The sequence below is a fragment of the Coturnix japonica genome, chromosome 4 (genome assembly GCF_054131305.1).
Source record: "Coturnix japonica strain WE chromosome 4, WE-NBRP24, whole genome shotgun sequence".
Lineage (NCBI taxonomy): Eukaryota > Metazoa > Chordata > Aves > Galliformes > Phasianidae > Coturnix > Coturnix japonica.
The window spans coordinates 76,345,927-76,361,888 of NC_140666.1; the positions used below are offsets into that span (position 1 = coordinate 76,345,927).

The window sequence follows — 15,962 nt, forward strand, 5'->3', positions numbered from 1 at the left end:
ACTCATTCTACTCATTATGAAATGTAGTGGTAACTACAGGTTTGAGAAACTGAATCCACCTCTGTTTTATACTGCTTTAAAATACATTTTCATGGCTGCCAATGCTGACAAATGACTCCCTTATTTTGTATTTAAGTTTTCTTTTCTTAATATTTTAATCTACATGTTAGTATGAGGGCATGAAGAAAACACATGGTTGCTGCAAATTTAAGTAGCATTTCACATAGCATTAGGAGAAGAGCTAGCACACCAGCTTAAAAGATAAAGACTAATCAATACATCAGTATTTCAGACTCTGAAGAATAACTATACATCTTTAATACTTGAAAGAACAAGTGCGCATTATTTGTTTATTTTGCCAAACAACTATTTGTAATCTGTTAGGAAAACAATGCAAGTGCATCATTGCTTTTTTCTACCAAGAAATCAGTGCACACATCTGACAAGCAAGGTAAAATATATAAAGAAACATATTTCAAAGAGCTAGGGCCAAGATAAGTGACTCTTGAAAATATCATAGACTCACTGTAGCTGATAGCAGTGTATAAATTACTATTTCAACCCAACTGGAAAGTCATGTTTTCTTTAAGAGAAAGCATTTCTGATTCATTGTATGTGTGTGACCACAGAATGCCTTTAATGAATATCAGCTTTCTTTTCCAAGCATTCCACTGTGATTTGGCAAACACGAGGAGGGTGAGCAAGCAGTAGCTGAAGACAGTGTAAAGCATGAAAGCAAGGCAAGAAAACAGTCATTTATAAGGTCTGTTTTAAGCTGTAGTAGCTCTTTGACAGAAGTAGGTTTTCCTGTATTTAAAAGCAGCTCAGGAGCTACATTTTAAAAACAGTAGTAGCAGAAGAGGCAAGGTAGGTCACAAATAAAGGCATCAACTGAAATATCAACTAGCAGATGCTGACTTCTACATAATTTAAGTAAAGGTATTTTGGTAAGTTGTATGCAAATTTGTGAGACAAAAACGTAAATGGAGCTGCATGCTAAGCTCTTATCCAGAAAACAGAACTACTAGTAATCTACAAAGAAAACTATGTCTAGCTACAGGTATTCACTACTGTTAATAAACATGCATCCATTCCTAAAATCTAAAATAAACTTTGCTTTTTTTGGGGAAAAGGGGAGAGTATCTGCAGTTAGTCATTCTTATTGCAGAGCCAAACCTACCTGGAATGAAATACTGTTCTTTAGCTAAATAGAGGGAAAAAAAAAAAAAAAAAAAATAGAAGATGCACCTGAATGTCAGCAAGCAAAGAATGAGTTTTATTAGAGTAAGTATGGACTAAAGTTAACTAAATGAAAAAAATGTGTATTCACAACAAGAGGTGATAAACAGCAAAGTGTGAATAGTCATAAATGTATCTGAAACATGGACAACAAACAGTTCTTGTCTGGTATTTGCACTTGAGACTGAATAAATTGTAGAATGTGAAATGCACCTGGAACAGCTGGATACCATATGACAAAAGTTAAGAATTTAGAGAAATGTAAGTAGGAAATGCAATAAGATTAGAAAAAGAAAACAGTAAATTTCAGTCTGAGGTAAGCTCCTTATATAAAAGGACTATGTCGTATTTCTATATTTAGCTAGAAATTTTTAGATCTTTCATGTACTCCAGAGCCTTGTAGAAATTCTGCAAAATGATTTATGTCATGATACTGGTAGCAAATAACTTCAACATTTCATTCTGAAAATTATATACTGCATTTCTTTTGTTAGATTTAATGCTACTCAAAAAGAGTGCCAAGCATATTAACTGTAGTAACATTCCAGTCGTCTATGACTTCCATGACTTCAGCTGAAGAACTAAAAGAGATTCTGCAACATTTAATAATTCTGTAGAGAGCCAGCTGCCTTCATTAGAACTTCTATAACCACTGTTTTTTCCAATAAAAGAAAAACAGCAGCTGAACTAAGAAAATTACCTGAGCAGCGGAATTTCTTGCTTTTGATCTGGCCGATCCTTTTGTTTGCCAGACGGCGGGGGCTGGTGCAGCGGGCACCACTGGTCTCAATGGGGTTTGTATGAAGATAATCCGCCAGCCACTTCAGATGGCAGTCACAGATAAATGGGTTCTGAGCCAAATGTCTTTCATGGAGCAAAAAAAGATATTTTCACACATTATTTCCTTTTAGTCTCAGCAGTTTCTGATATTTTTAGTGTATTGTAGAATAAGAAATCATACCAAAGATGAACATAAATAAAAGCATACGTACAAGGTCTGAATTGCACGTAGAGGTGAAAAGGTGCCTTTTGCAATGGTCTGAAGCTTGTTGTCATACAAAGATAGGAGATTCAAGTTGTGCAGATCTTGAAACGCATCAACTCGCAGGCAATTGATCTTGTTGGCGTTTAATAATCTGTTTAATGGAAGATAACCATAAACTCAAAAGAGTTTGTTCAGTGTCACTGCAACTTCGATGTTTTTCACATGTAAAATTTGTATTCATTTTAAAATCACAACAAGCAATGTATGAACAAATGCTAATTGATAGATAAATAAAGCATTTCAGCAAAGTGGAAAACCTTACTTAGGTGCTCTGAAATTATTTCAGAATATCTACACCCTTGGGTGAGTTTATTCAGCTAAAATCACACTCCTTGTGTGTGCTCGTAGAACTTACATGTGTGGTACTTTTCTGTGCAAAGAAACAAGCTTAAAAAATCAAGTATCTACAGGGAAGACTAGTTCCTTTTGCCAATAAACAAATAAACAGAAAAGGAACTGAACACTGTGTTCATTAGCTGGAAGGGATGTGCAGTGGCACTTTTAATTATATGTTACTAATCAGCATGCTGCCGCATAAACAGACTTGTAGTAAAAACTGGTGGCATGGAACATATCCAAATCTGTCTGGAACCTTCTTCCTCTCCATCTACAAAGGGAACCTTTTCTTCCCTGCATTTCTCTGACTTCTAAAGCTAAAATAAACAAGCCAATCTAAACCAATTCCCTCATGCTTTTGAAACTAAATTTTGTCATTCAACTGGTCACATTTTTCTAAATAATATATGTATATTTTTTTCCTATTGATGAAATGGTGGATTTGAAAACCAATGCTTTGATAAAAATTTCACCACACAAGTAGAAATTTACTTAAATTGAAAAGTATTGTCTATGTTGAATATATCAAACTATGGATGTTTTCTTAATAGAGAATAAACATAATTTTAGAAATTTCTCTCTTCTTTTTTTTTTTTTTTTTTTCCTTCCAAAATCTGAAATAAGTTTTCACAAATAAATTCTCTTTAAAGGAAATAAAAATCCCATTATGATACTATTTAGTGACTAAAACCAAAATGTGGAACTCTAGGTGGTGCTAGAACTTGAATTTCCTTTGCCATTTTCAATGAGTTTTTAATAACAGACATTTAGCCAATCACTAACTATACAATCGAGACAGTAAATGCTTTCAGTTTAGTGAGAGGAAGCCATTTACAAAATTCACCAGCTTTCAAATTGACAAAGCAATGATTCTTGGACAATATTTTCCAAAAGCACTACTGCTGTTTCATGGCCTATTTCACAGTTCTCTCAAATAGTACAACTACTGCACAGACTTTTCTGCTGGATCTTGACAATATTTGATAAACATATCACCATGACATTCTTCTGTACTCTCAATATTAAAACCAAACAGAAATGGTTTATAAGATTACACATGGGAGTTTCTGAACTGTTAAAAGAAACAGCAGCTGGAGTTCATGGAGTCAAAGAATTGCACATTAAAAAAATCTCAGAAAATAATAAAAGCCGTCAATGGAAGTCTAATGCAATTCTGTTTTTACGTGAGTAAAACTAAAAATAAAACTATAGAGCATATCCACTACATATGGTTGGACTAGATGATCTTCTAGGTCTTTTCCAACCTTGATAATTCTGTGATTCTGTGATATTACCTCTAAATAAAAGTACTGAAATGTTTCTACTGTTTCCCATGCAACCTTATACATAGAGTTGAGTACTTACAGCAAAAGACAGAACAGCATATTATGTATTTTATCATTATAAACTCCATACAAGATAACAGTTTCATTTTACTCACTTTAGGCTGAGACATTAACTGAGATATGATCACATTTGTGGATGAATGGCAAGCTGACCTATGACCATCTTGACTCCTCTAGCTTTAAGATAATTTGTTTTTATTAAAGTCTGATCTTATGTACAGGATTTCCTACCTGTTTTTCACTAAGGATAAACCTGTTATCAAGTTTTTCTTCTGGGTAACCCCAAAATAGAGTAAATATTAAAAAATACTCACAGCAATTGCAGAGAAAATAGTCCTTCAAATAGGCCTTTTGGAAGTTCAGTAATTTTATTGCCATAGAGGACACTGTATCAGGAAATAAAAAAGCAAACAAAGTTGATATGAAATCCATATACTATGTGATTCTGAATGTAGAAGTAAATATTTTTTCAACTTCCCTGAGGGAAATTTAACAGCAGTGATTTGATACTCCTGTGAGGTGGTATGATCACACACTTTCCCAACAGGTGTGTCACCCAACAAACTTACAAAAGAACCACCATGGCAATGTGCACAGACTTACCAAGGGATCTCGGTGAGTGAATTGCTGTTCCTAAGACCAACTAACTGGGGAATAAAATAAATCTTTCAATGCGTTTAAATGTTTGCCATGAGAATATTTATAAGAAAACCTACATTTTAAAATGTCCAGCTGTGATACAATATTCTATTATAGCTATAACATTCTGAAATTACTTTTACAGCCTTCAGTGTTAATTGAATCTATACAAAAATCTGCAGAGCCAAAAATTTAGAATAACTTTGCAATAAGAATATGAGAAATTAGCTTCTCTGTTTACATATCAAACAGATACCTACAGTGAATTCAGAGAACGTAAGCCCTGGAAAGCATCTGGAGCTGCTTCAGAGATCTGGTTATTGCTCAGGTCACTGAAATAAATGAAAGTTCATACAGTTAATCCAAGCTATTTTCAAAAAAGCAAAGACTAAAATAATTAGAATTAGGGGTGGAATGAGAGAAATTAAAGTACTCGTGTGAGACACTGCCAAAGAATTTGAAAATAAAATCACTAAAACAAAATGAGTGGTTAAAAATAGATTTTATAAATGGTTGAAAAAGTGAAGACTAATGCACTTATTTTTCCTATACAGTAAGTACCTTTTGTATATAATTATTTATGGTCCTATAGCCAGATCAGACAGATCCACAAGAATATTCCAAAATGAGAGTGGTATATCCCACTCCCATGGTATAAATAATGATTATTTATTTATTTATTTATTTATTTTTTTCTTATGTTCACTGTACTAACATGTTGCTTTTATGCAAAACCACAATAAATAATTTCAATAACTTTAACACTTGGTTAAAACAATTATTATTAGTCCAACAAAGAGATCATATGGTCTTTGTAACCAGACTACCATAACTGTTAATCTTCCAGCAGTCAAACTTCCTCATATGCTTACACGCTGATGGAAGTTCCTCTGTATGGCACTGAACTGCTTTTTACTTACATATTTATATACATGTAAGTGCAATTATATATATGTGTATATACACGTGCATGTACATATGTAATTTAAATCTAAAATATTGGGTACTTACATTCTTCGAAGCTTTTTATAGGGTGAGAAAGCTCCAGGAGGTATGACTTTGATTGAATTTTGTTCTAAACGTCTGCAAAACAATAGCATGAGCATAAAAAAATAAAAATAAAAAAAAATCACCAAGCCAAAAAACAACTTAAAGCTATAACAAACTAGAAAGGATTGACTTCAACAACAACAAAAAAAGTAGTCTGGCTTTGCTTTCCTTTTTAGTATAATTTTTAACTCGACATACAAGGTCATTTAATTTCATTATTCATTTTAAAAAGTAATCAGTTTTTGCCTGTTCTTTCATCCTGTAGCACGTAACGTTATGAATTAAAGCCCAACCTTCATCTTGTATAGAAAGAAAAATTTATTTCCACTGCACACAAGATATTTGTAAAATTTAAGCTGGAAGTGTCATTAAAATATTCAGATTTGAGTTAGTGTTAATTTTCTCCAAATTTATGTTTCGTATGCAGCAATTTTTATAGTAAGTTTATTTAGAAAATTCTAAAGACTTCTGTGAGTTAATCGTTCAAATATGTAAGCCCCAATAAAGTAGAGAAGAATGTTCCTACAGAACAAATAACATATGTTGCTACCTGCAACAAGGCAAATGCCATATTTTTAAATATACATACATGATTTCTTTAGATACAGAACATAACACATTTTGTTTAAGTTATAACACTAGAATTACATGGCTATGCTTCTAATTTCTCTATATACAACTTTTCATATCTAAAATTGTAGTTTATTTTACTGATTATATTTGCTTTAAATGAATGAAACTCTGACTCAAACTCACCATACTGCAAATATGAACAGGCTGATGGAAGCTGTTTTCCAAGAATTTTTGCCCATGGGAAATCTGCAGACCCATGATTCATTTACCAACAAGTCAAAATAGGTTCAGCAATAATCATGTTTAAAATAGAATCTATACCTCCACATGACACTCTATTTAATGGTTAAGGCCGCACAAATGAATTCTACCATGTAGACATGAAATAATGAAACTATGTATTCTACAATGTACAATGTTATATAAACATATACATTATGTCTATCTAAAATAATTGACATTTCCCTCTTTAATCACAGATATCAACTCCATGCGTGTAATGGTGATGCCAAAAATCTACTTCACAGAATAAATCATAATGTGTAAAATTTATCATGGTATTTGAAAACATTCAGACATCGATTTAGAATTTAAGGTCAAAACACCTTTTTTACTCTGGTTGCAGGAATATTACCCTATTCTTCCGCCGCTTTTCTTTTAGTTCCTTTAACACTCCTCCTTCTTACTTTTGCTCCAGCATGGGAATGTGTGATTTTGAGTGTGCAACTAATAAGTTTGTTTATTCGTTTTGAGAAAGCCTTCACAAGATACTGTTCTTACAATCATTATTTCTTTTTGCAAGGTTTCTCCAGAGGTCACAGTATAGCTAGACAGAAGAAAGATTTCTTGCTACTGTGGTTTTATTCTGATGGAGATATTCATATATATAATACTGAATTTTTCTTAAATTTGTCCATGAATTTGTTCTTGACTGGCATACAAAGAAGCCAAGAAAAAGAAAGCCTCAAAAAATACAACCTTCCTGACACACAGAAAATCTCACTTCATCAGCACTGTTTAAGAAATAGGTCATATTTTATAAAGTCCTTAAGCAGGAAAATGTTGCTACCTTGCTACAGTTTTCAGGTACATTTTAAACACCACAGGGAATCCCACAGTATGAGACTGTTAACTTTTTCCATAAACAGGATATTCTTTCACATGCTTTCCTCGCCTTGGCTGAGCTTTCTGGATCTACGAAGCACATTTTGCATCAGACCAGCAGTTCTGACGAGGCTGGAAGGGGACAAGGTCACTCTTTCCCAGTACCCTTAAGTAGATGTAGAAAGCAAACATCTGAATAAGTAAAAATTGCTTGAGTTAAAGGTCAACTCAAACTCAGCCAAAGCCAAGTGTTTTCTATTCTTATGCTTCATTTTTGGCTGAGTTTCCTTAGAAAACACAGCTTACGCATGCTTTTCATCTAGATCGTTTTCTACTCACAAGGCTAGGTCAAAGAGAGGTAAAAGCTTCAGATAATAGATGTATAAATCCTTCCTTAAATTAGTTGTGGGAGGGAGCTGAGAAACCAAAGTAACCCAGCAATGAAGGGAAGGGCAGCTATCCATCCACTCCTCTTACACACACTATTTGGCAGCCACTGACTACACAAATGCTGGCACATGTGCGGCAGCCGTTTGTCAGGTGTGCAGCCTGGAAAAGCTGCCAAAGAATCACAGCACAGGGATATGTGTAAAGCAGAAAATCTACATATTGGGTGATGGAAAAGGGAAAGAAAAAAGGAAGAGAACTTGGTCACATTACAGAGGATGACTGGAACTGATGGTGAGAGAGATGCTGGAGGAAAATAAATAAAAAATAAATCCTTTGTATAGGAAAGACATCCTGCGGTAGCAGTGTTCCCATATCAATTTGTCAAAGGTCTTGTGTATGAATGATGTTTACTAGCTCATGCTGAAGAGACTTATGAGCTGGAGGACCCCTGTCTGCTTGAACATATCCTTAAACATAAAGCACTCTTATTTAACTAGATATGGCATGACATGTAACTTGAGAAAGGTCCGGTGTTACTACATAAAGTATTTTCCAATTTACTCTTCTAACTTACCAATATATTACTTCTATAAACTGAAGTAAACTTGCATGATAAATGAATGCCATTTGTTATGACAAGATGGAATAGCAGACTACAGCTATCCAATTGGACTACAAATTATATGGGTCCCAAAACTGTCCTATTACACTACATTTCTGAAAGCCAACTTTCTAGCAGGTCTAATTAAGGGAATTACCAATTGACTGGTATGTGTAAAACAAATTCCATATCAACCTTACCTAACATTTCCCTTTAGTTAAAAAGCTACAGTCCAACAGACTCAACAGACAAACTGTGCAGTAGGATAAATTACAAGCTCTTTTGGATAAAGGATTTGTTATAGTAGGATCATCTAAGTATGTCTTTTATCAACTCATGCCAAAGTGTATGCAATAAACAACACCACATTTTAGAAAATGAGTTCAGTATAAGAAAGAAAAAAAATAGGATTATCTTAATACAGAAGAATCTTTCATACCCTGCTTTGTCTGTAAAGAGCGCAAATCAAATTCACATTTTCAAGCTTTGTTATCCTCTAATCTGCTTTATCTTTGTAGAATCAGCTGAATTTCACAGAGTGCAAATTTGCATCCACCATTCCAGTGGAAAATCTGATTAGCTATATTCTAGGGTCACAAAGCACAGATAAAATAATATCTAAAGGAGATTTGCATTCAACTGATAAAACTCATAGTAATTAAAAACTCTCCTTAATTCCTCATATTAAATCAAAATTTTAATTCTGGAATAGAATGGGATGTAGTTATCTATTACTGAAAAAATCAGCTATTAAGTGCTCACAAATGACATAGTCAGAATTACCATTATTTGAGAAGAACAATAAGCTAATATCGGTATTTTTTATGGAACTTGTATTAAATTTCGTGCATAATATCTCCTTTCATTCCTGAAGTCTTTTTTTTTTTTTTTTTTTTTAATATAATAAATCATCATCTATGTATCACAAACAGTACGTTGGTGGTTTCTTTTTCAAAGGCCACAGTCAATTCTAGTAATGTATTAAATAAGGTTAATGGAGGAAGATAGTAAAGTACATGCTTCATCAAAGCATGCACTCCCTCATGGATAAGAAGTACTCTACTCTGCCCATAGCCACACAAAATGCTAATTAATGCTCTTAGTATTAAGTCTCTTGCTCCTTTTATTGCTTCACTTCAAAGAAGTCCCACATCAATATGTGTTTTAGTACTTTTTGACACTGCCAAACTAGCTGAAACCATCAAAACCTTTTTTGAAGGCTATTCCCTAACCTCACCTATTTACAAAAAGTACTGTGAATGTTTCTTTTTCTAAGTCTTTCTCATGGCTCATCCCTGCAGATACTGTAATATACTACTACCTACTATTTTAAGAAGCATAGGTGCTTCTGCAGTTCAAATCAAATCAAATCAGCTCCCCACAAAGCAGACAGATCTTTTACACTTATCCTCAGAGCCTTCTGACATGTAAATCCTTTGATGGTTTCCAGGAGGATGCTGTCATCTCCTAGAAGCCCATAGCACACCATTACTTATAACTCCTTCTGCACTTAGAGAGACAGATAACATGCTTATTTATACTGACACTTTCAAACTGGCTTACTTTCCCACTACAAGAAGTCACTCCTATGAAAGACTTCTGCAATTGGAAAGAGGATGAGCTGGGAACAAAGAATACCCAGTTCCCTTCAATATTATTTGTATTTTATATTATCCACATGGGGTACAATACATTAAGCCTGCTCTGTAGAGAAATTGTGATGCACAAATATATATTGCATCCAAATGTGTTAAGCAGTGCTGTTAATGGGCTAATAATAAATGCTTAAAAATAAATAAATAAATAAAATCATAATGAAATAAATTACTTTAGAGAACATGAATTTGAATATGGAGTAGCATATTTACTGTATATTTTATTCTCAAATAATCAGGACAAACTCTAGATTAAGTAAAGTTGTTCAAGTTGGTAGTTCTAACTTTTAGTCATCTCAACTCTTAATTGCAACACCTCAATTCCAGCATCTATAAAAAGTGTGCAAGAAACTAGTAAAGAAACTCCAAAACAATTTTTACTACAGAGAAGGAAGTGTAAACTGTACAATGAGTCTGATGCATTGCACAGATGCTGATTATACATGGTAATAAAACTGACAGCTCCTCTTTGCATTTTCCCCATCTGCTTTTAAACTAAATGGCAAAAACAGCTGTCAGAAAACAGAAAATTTCAATGATGGGATTCAGTGCAGCTTCTGAATCTGAAGAGCTGCAGCAAACAGCCAGCACATCTCTCACCGTATTTAACATCTGCCAAATTTGGGATTTTATTTTTTTTTATTTTTTTTTATTTTTATATATATTTTTTTTTTTTTTAGTTTGTTTGACTGTTTATTTTTCAAATAAGGGAGATGCATTGGTTTCCCTTTTCTATAAGAATCTTGAAACTATTAGATAAAGTACCTTTATTTTTTCCTCCTTCTCCTCAACAATTGCACCTTCAGAGTGCTTATATACAGTAAATGCCTATCTCCTAACTATAGCAACAAAAGAATTCTGTTGAAATCTGTGATATCATCCATATCTAGTAAAACAAAACATGTATTTGGAATGACTATATTACTTGCATTTCAAAATTTCAGTCTCTAATTCTGCAAATTAATAAATCTCATTGACATTTTCTTAAATATTTGCATGTAAAGAATTACTGTCAATGCTGCCCTAAAGCTTGCCAAAATGCTAACATCCAGACTAATTGTTATATCAAATATTTCCTCAGGGAATTGACTGTAAATGACAGATGTCTCCGTAGTCTGCATAAAAACAAAAAAGTAACAATGATTGCTAAACTGGAGCTATTAAACAATTCTTCACATATAAATGCAAGTCCTAAACCTGCATTTGCTAACTTTTTCATCACAGAAAAAGGCAACTCATGGTCTGAACCCTGCAGCACCATTAATGATGGTAGGCTTTACATTCTTCAATTTTTTACACATTCAGATTGTAGGCAAAATGGGCTTCTTCAAGGATTATTTGCTTACTACTTTGGCATCTGTCAGGATGTGCCTCCAGTGCAATTAGCCCAAGTCACCCAGAGTCAATTTAAAGTCTTTCTAATTAGCCTATTTTTGATGAGAGCACTTGCACCAGAAAAATGGTGAGCTCTTCAGAATAATGGTTAAATTCACAAAAACAAATGTAATCCTGCTAAAGTCTTTGTTCATCATGAGTGATAACATATTAACCTGTTATCACTGAGCAGAAACACTGGCTGGGGAATCCTCATTACTGGGTAATGCTACCATAAATGTTCATGATGAATTTATCACAAAGTCTAAATAAAGTATTTTTGCTACGAATACTTTCCACAGATTTTTGTTGCTTACTGGACCTTGCATTTAGCAACAGTTAGCAACATTTCCTTGATGGTGAAATGGAACACTGTAAAAAGTTTGTTGGACTTCATCTTGAAGGTCTTTTCCAGCCTAAACAACTCTATGATTCTAAGTCAGTATTTATCATTTCTTTTACAGTAACTTCACATATTTTATTGCTGACAAAAAGCCATATGTAAAAATAAGTAACAACACCTCTGGAATGTGGCACAGCTGTCAGAAATCTATGAGGGTTTTTCTGGAATAGTTAGATGGGCCTTCTGCAGCTTCCCTTCATACTGCATAAATTACTCATTCATTCTATGCCTGAGGTTTTTGGTTTTTTTTTTTCTTTTGTTTTGTTTTTCTTTTTTGTTTTTTTTTCTCTTGGCAGAGTACAAAGAATATCTCAAGGTACCTCAGGACCCACCAGAAGCACAAAACCATCAGACCTGGAACAATGTGGTGCTCATTCTGACCAGTACTTTGTCCCAGTATTTCTGGAAACCAGGATTACCTCTGTATTTTGGCTAAAAGCAAGGTGCCTAAAGGCAGTAAGCGATTCCTCCCTTTTACTCCCCTCTCCAAGGAAAAACACCCTGCCACAGCACCAGTTCCACTTCAGGGTGCCATGCAAATTCAAGATTAAATTCAAGACTGAATTCTAATCTGCCCTCGGTGTGCTATGCAAGGCTGTAGCACATGGCTTTAAGGATGCTGCATGTTCACAAGTCCTATGCAGACCAGCTGAGGAAACTGGGATTGTTCAATCTGGAGAAGAGGAGGCTCAAGGGAGAAATTACTACTCTCTATAACAGCATGAAAGGAGGTTGTAGCAAGGTGGGAGTAAGACTCTTCTCACAGGTAAGAATGAGAGGCCATGGACTCAAGTTGCACAAGGAGGATATTAAGTTAGATATCAGGAGAAACTTCTCCTCAGAAAGAGTGGCAAGACATTAGAACAAGCTGCATAGAGAGGTGGTAGAGTTGCCATGCCTGCAGGTGTTCAAGAATACGTAGATGTGTCACAAGGGGACGTTTTAGTGGACATGAGGGTGATGAGTTGGCAGTTGGTCTTCTACAACCATGATGATTATATGATGCTTATAAAGTTTCACACCTAAAACATCTTCCTTATTCTTTCGTATTATTCTTAGAATAACATTTCCTGTCCATTCGTATTGTTCTCTATTTCCGCATCCTTCAAGATAAGGCACAATTATATGAATAAAGTCAAAGATCTGAATAATGGCATCATAGAATGCATACTAATATATAGCAGATAAAATATTCTACCTACTATGTCTAACATCAGAAATGATAAAAAAAATTTAAAAAGTATTTTCAGATATAATATATAATTTTCAGATTACGAAGATATTTGAGTAAGAACAGTATTAATCATTTCTATCATGTATTAAGTGAGTATGATTGGCTGTCAATTTAGCAAAATCTGTTTTTTTCATAATCAAAATATCTTAGGTTTTCCCTGAGAAATATTAAGGTAGCAATCCCAAACACCTAACAGTTAATTCAGTTAAACTTGTGTTGGCCAATCAAATGAATCTTAAGGTAAAGAAGACAAGCACCTTCAGATTCCTACACTTGATTTTAACGTGTTTCACATTTGTTCAATACTCCCTCAGAGAATGCATTTTCTGTTATTTGCATGAAATTATTGTGCATTTTTATGCATATGTCATATGAAAGATGTTACAATTTCAACAAATTTCTTCATTTTTTATAAAGCAAACACTGTTTGCTTTTATATACTGCAATGGGAATAAATACTAGTTTTGCTAGCTAAAAAGATAAATGTTCTGTTTTAAACTAGAATGCACAAACAAGTGCAGACATTGAAAAACAATCTCACACATAAATTCTCATAACAACTTGCATCATAAGCTTTCTGAAGATGCCAAGTTTGGCCTCATTTTTAGGTTACTGTAAACAGCTGAATCATACTTTTAGCTGCTAAAAACAGAGGAAGTTGCTTTATCTTCAGTGTTTCAGAGTTTTTCTCCTATGTGAATCTTTGAACTTTTTCAGTAAATGAGCCTAAGCCCTTTCCATGTGACTTTTCTCTATAAAAGGGCATCCTCAGAAGTATCTTTGCATCTTAGTATAAGAGCCTCTTTGGTCAATATATACTAAAGATTGTACTTTCACCTTTTAACTAAGGATGGATTTTAAAAAACAACAGAAACAATGAAACTGTATACATGCCAAACTTAGCTTGGAAAAGATTCATACATACAGCTCCCAGTTCTCAAATAAAATTCTGAATTTACACAAAGAATTTCCCCAGCAGGTCCAGAATGACTGAGTAATTCTTTGCCCTTGGTTATCTTGGTTATACCTGCCAACTGCAGTTCTGTCAGTCCTCATTTCTAAAGCTTCCCTTTTCCCTCCTCTCCTTCTTTTTTGCCTTTTGTTCTCCTTCTCCTTTAATGTAACTTGAGTGATTCTGTGAGATCTGATCTTAGGAGCTATTAATCCTGCTTAATATCACAGGGCTTGCAAAAAGTATTTGAGTTCTTGATGTACTACACAACACTTAATCAACAGATATTTGAATAAAAATAAGTAAGAGAATAAGAAAGATGGAAATGTGAAGATAAATAGTAGAAACCAGGAAGATAAGATTAAGGGGACAAATTAGAAGAATATCAAAGGAAATGTAAATAAAGTTTTCATGAAACAACCACATTTCTGGTTTTCATATTCAAACATTATAAAGCTCAATTCACAAGTAAATGCAGCTTTATCTTGAAAACCATAATAATTAAGAAGTCTGTGACTTTTCACTATGCCAAGTTACAAAGGTGAACTGCTAAAATTCTTGACTCCTATATGATTTTTCATTTAATGTATTGTATAATATAGTATCTTTTCTGCTCCTTCAAAAGATTAAAATTATTTCCACAACTGTTACATACTCAACAGTGGCAGTCCCACAGATATCCCCCCCTTTTAAGCAAGCTTTCCCCATCCCCAAATCACCACTGTAGTAGATGTTATCCTTCTATAAAAAATGACAGAATCAATTAAGTCCTTCCTTTGATCACTTAAGTGGTGTTAATGTTAACAAAACTCAAGAAACAAAATCAACTTATTTCCATGTCTAATTGCTTAAACAATCATTAATACAAAGCAGTGGTCATCAAAGCAGGTCATTTTTTCTCTCCCAGTAAAATCACCACCCTCACAAGTACTTACTGAAAATGTATTTATTTTCTTTTGCTCATAATACTACAGAAAGGAAAGAGATTTCAGAACACTTTGGCTGCTAGTTCAAGCCATAGAGAAAATCAGACAAAAGTAAGAAGAACATTTTCACAAGGCAGCCTAGTTCATTAATGGCTTTTTGGCCTCTCCATTTGAAATAAAAGCCATTCTCACGCCATTCTGAGAAAAAGCACCAGTACGTTTAATAAAATTGCTGCCGGGTTTCTGATAGTCTGTTTGAACATGTGCCAAAAAGTCTCAATTTGAAGGAATCCAGAATTATTTCTGCAGACCGTTCAAAGAATTTGCACATGGAAGCTGAATTCTAAAATGCAACCAAGTGATAAGGATTAACTGTGCTGAAAAACTAAAATGTGGAAGAAATGCCTGCACAGAGGTTGATAAATGCTATCACTGTTAGAAAGGCTATACTTTCTCAAACCAATTAAAGTAATAGCTTTGTACCTTAAGAATGACCCAGAATGCCTTTAATATATGAGCTTCATGACAAAGGAGGAAAGTGCTAAGTACATTAGTCCACTGGAGTTAGTTGAGCTCAGAGACCACACATGGCAATGTAAGAGCATCCTATACAAATCTCTGGAAAAAGGAATTGGTTTAAACAATAAATCTAAACCATGACTATTATGACTTCTTATATTGGAGAAAAAACCTTTTTCAAAGAGTGTAGCAGCAGGACAAAGGACAATGGCTTTAAACTAAAGGAAGGTAGATTTAGATTAGAAAAAAGAAAGAATTCATCTCTACGAGGGTGATGGGGCACTAGAAAAGTTTGCTCAAAGAAACTGTGGTTGCCCCATCCGTGATCAGGTTTGATGAAGACTTGGGCAATCTGATCTAGTGGTAACTGTCCCTGCCATGACACAGGAAGCTGGTCCATTCCAACTCAAACCATTCTAGGATCCTATGATTTTTCTAATGGATACTGCATCATGATTTGCTTAAGACCATAGGAAAAGGCTTACAAGAGACATACTCAGTATCAAAAACTTAAAGACTACTTATATCTAATGCTTGTAAGTGAATAGCTACTATCTCTTTGCTTTCTTATGTGAA

General features: G+C 34.1%; 1 protein-coding gene across 26 annotated transcripts in view; it reads right to left on the minus strand.

Annotated features, from left to right (window-relative positions):
- Positions 1-15,962, minus strand: part of SLIT2 (slit guidance ligand 2) — a 241,109-nt gene that overhangs the window by 62,106 nt on the left and 163,041 nt on the right. For 19 of the 26 annotated variants that reach the window (XM_085545653.1, XM_015862752.3, XM_032444126.2 and 16 more), the window contains 6 exons: positions 5,617-5,688; positions 4,866-4,937; positions 4,281-4,352; positions 2,232-2,375; positions 1,940-2,103; positions 1,181-1,204 (listed from right to left, as the gene is read on the minus strand). In XM_085545653.1, the coding sequence (XP_085401779.1) occupies positions 1,181-1,204; positions 1,940-2,103; positions 2,232-2,375; positions 4,281-4,352; positions 4,866-4,937; positions 5,617-5,688 (548 nt within the window). The remainder of the gene's footprint in view (positions 1-1,180; positions 1,205-1,939; positions 2,104-2,231; positions 2,376-4,280; positions 4,353-4,865; positions 4,938-5,616; positions 5,689-15,962) is intronic. The other 7 variants (XM_085545665.1, XM_015862756.3, XM_085545664.1 and 4 more) reach the window with 1 other exon arrangement.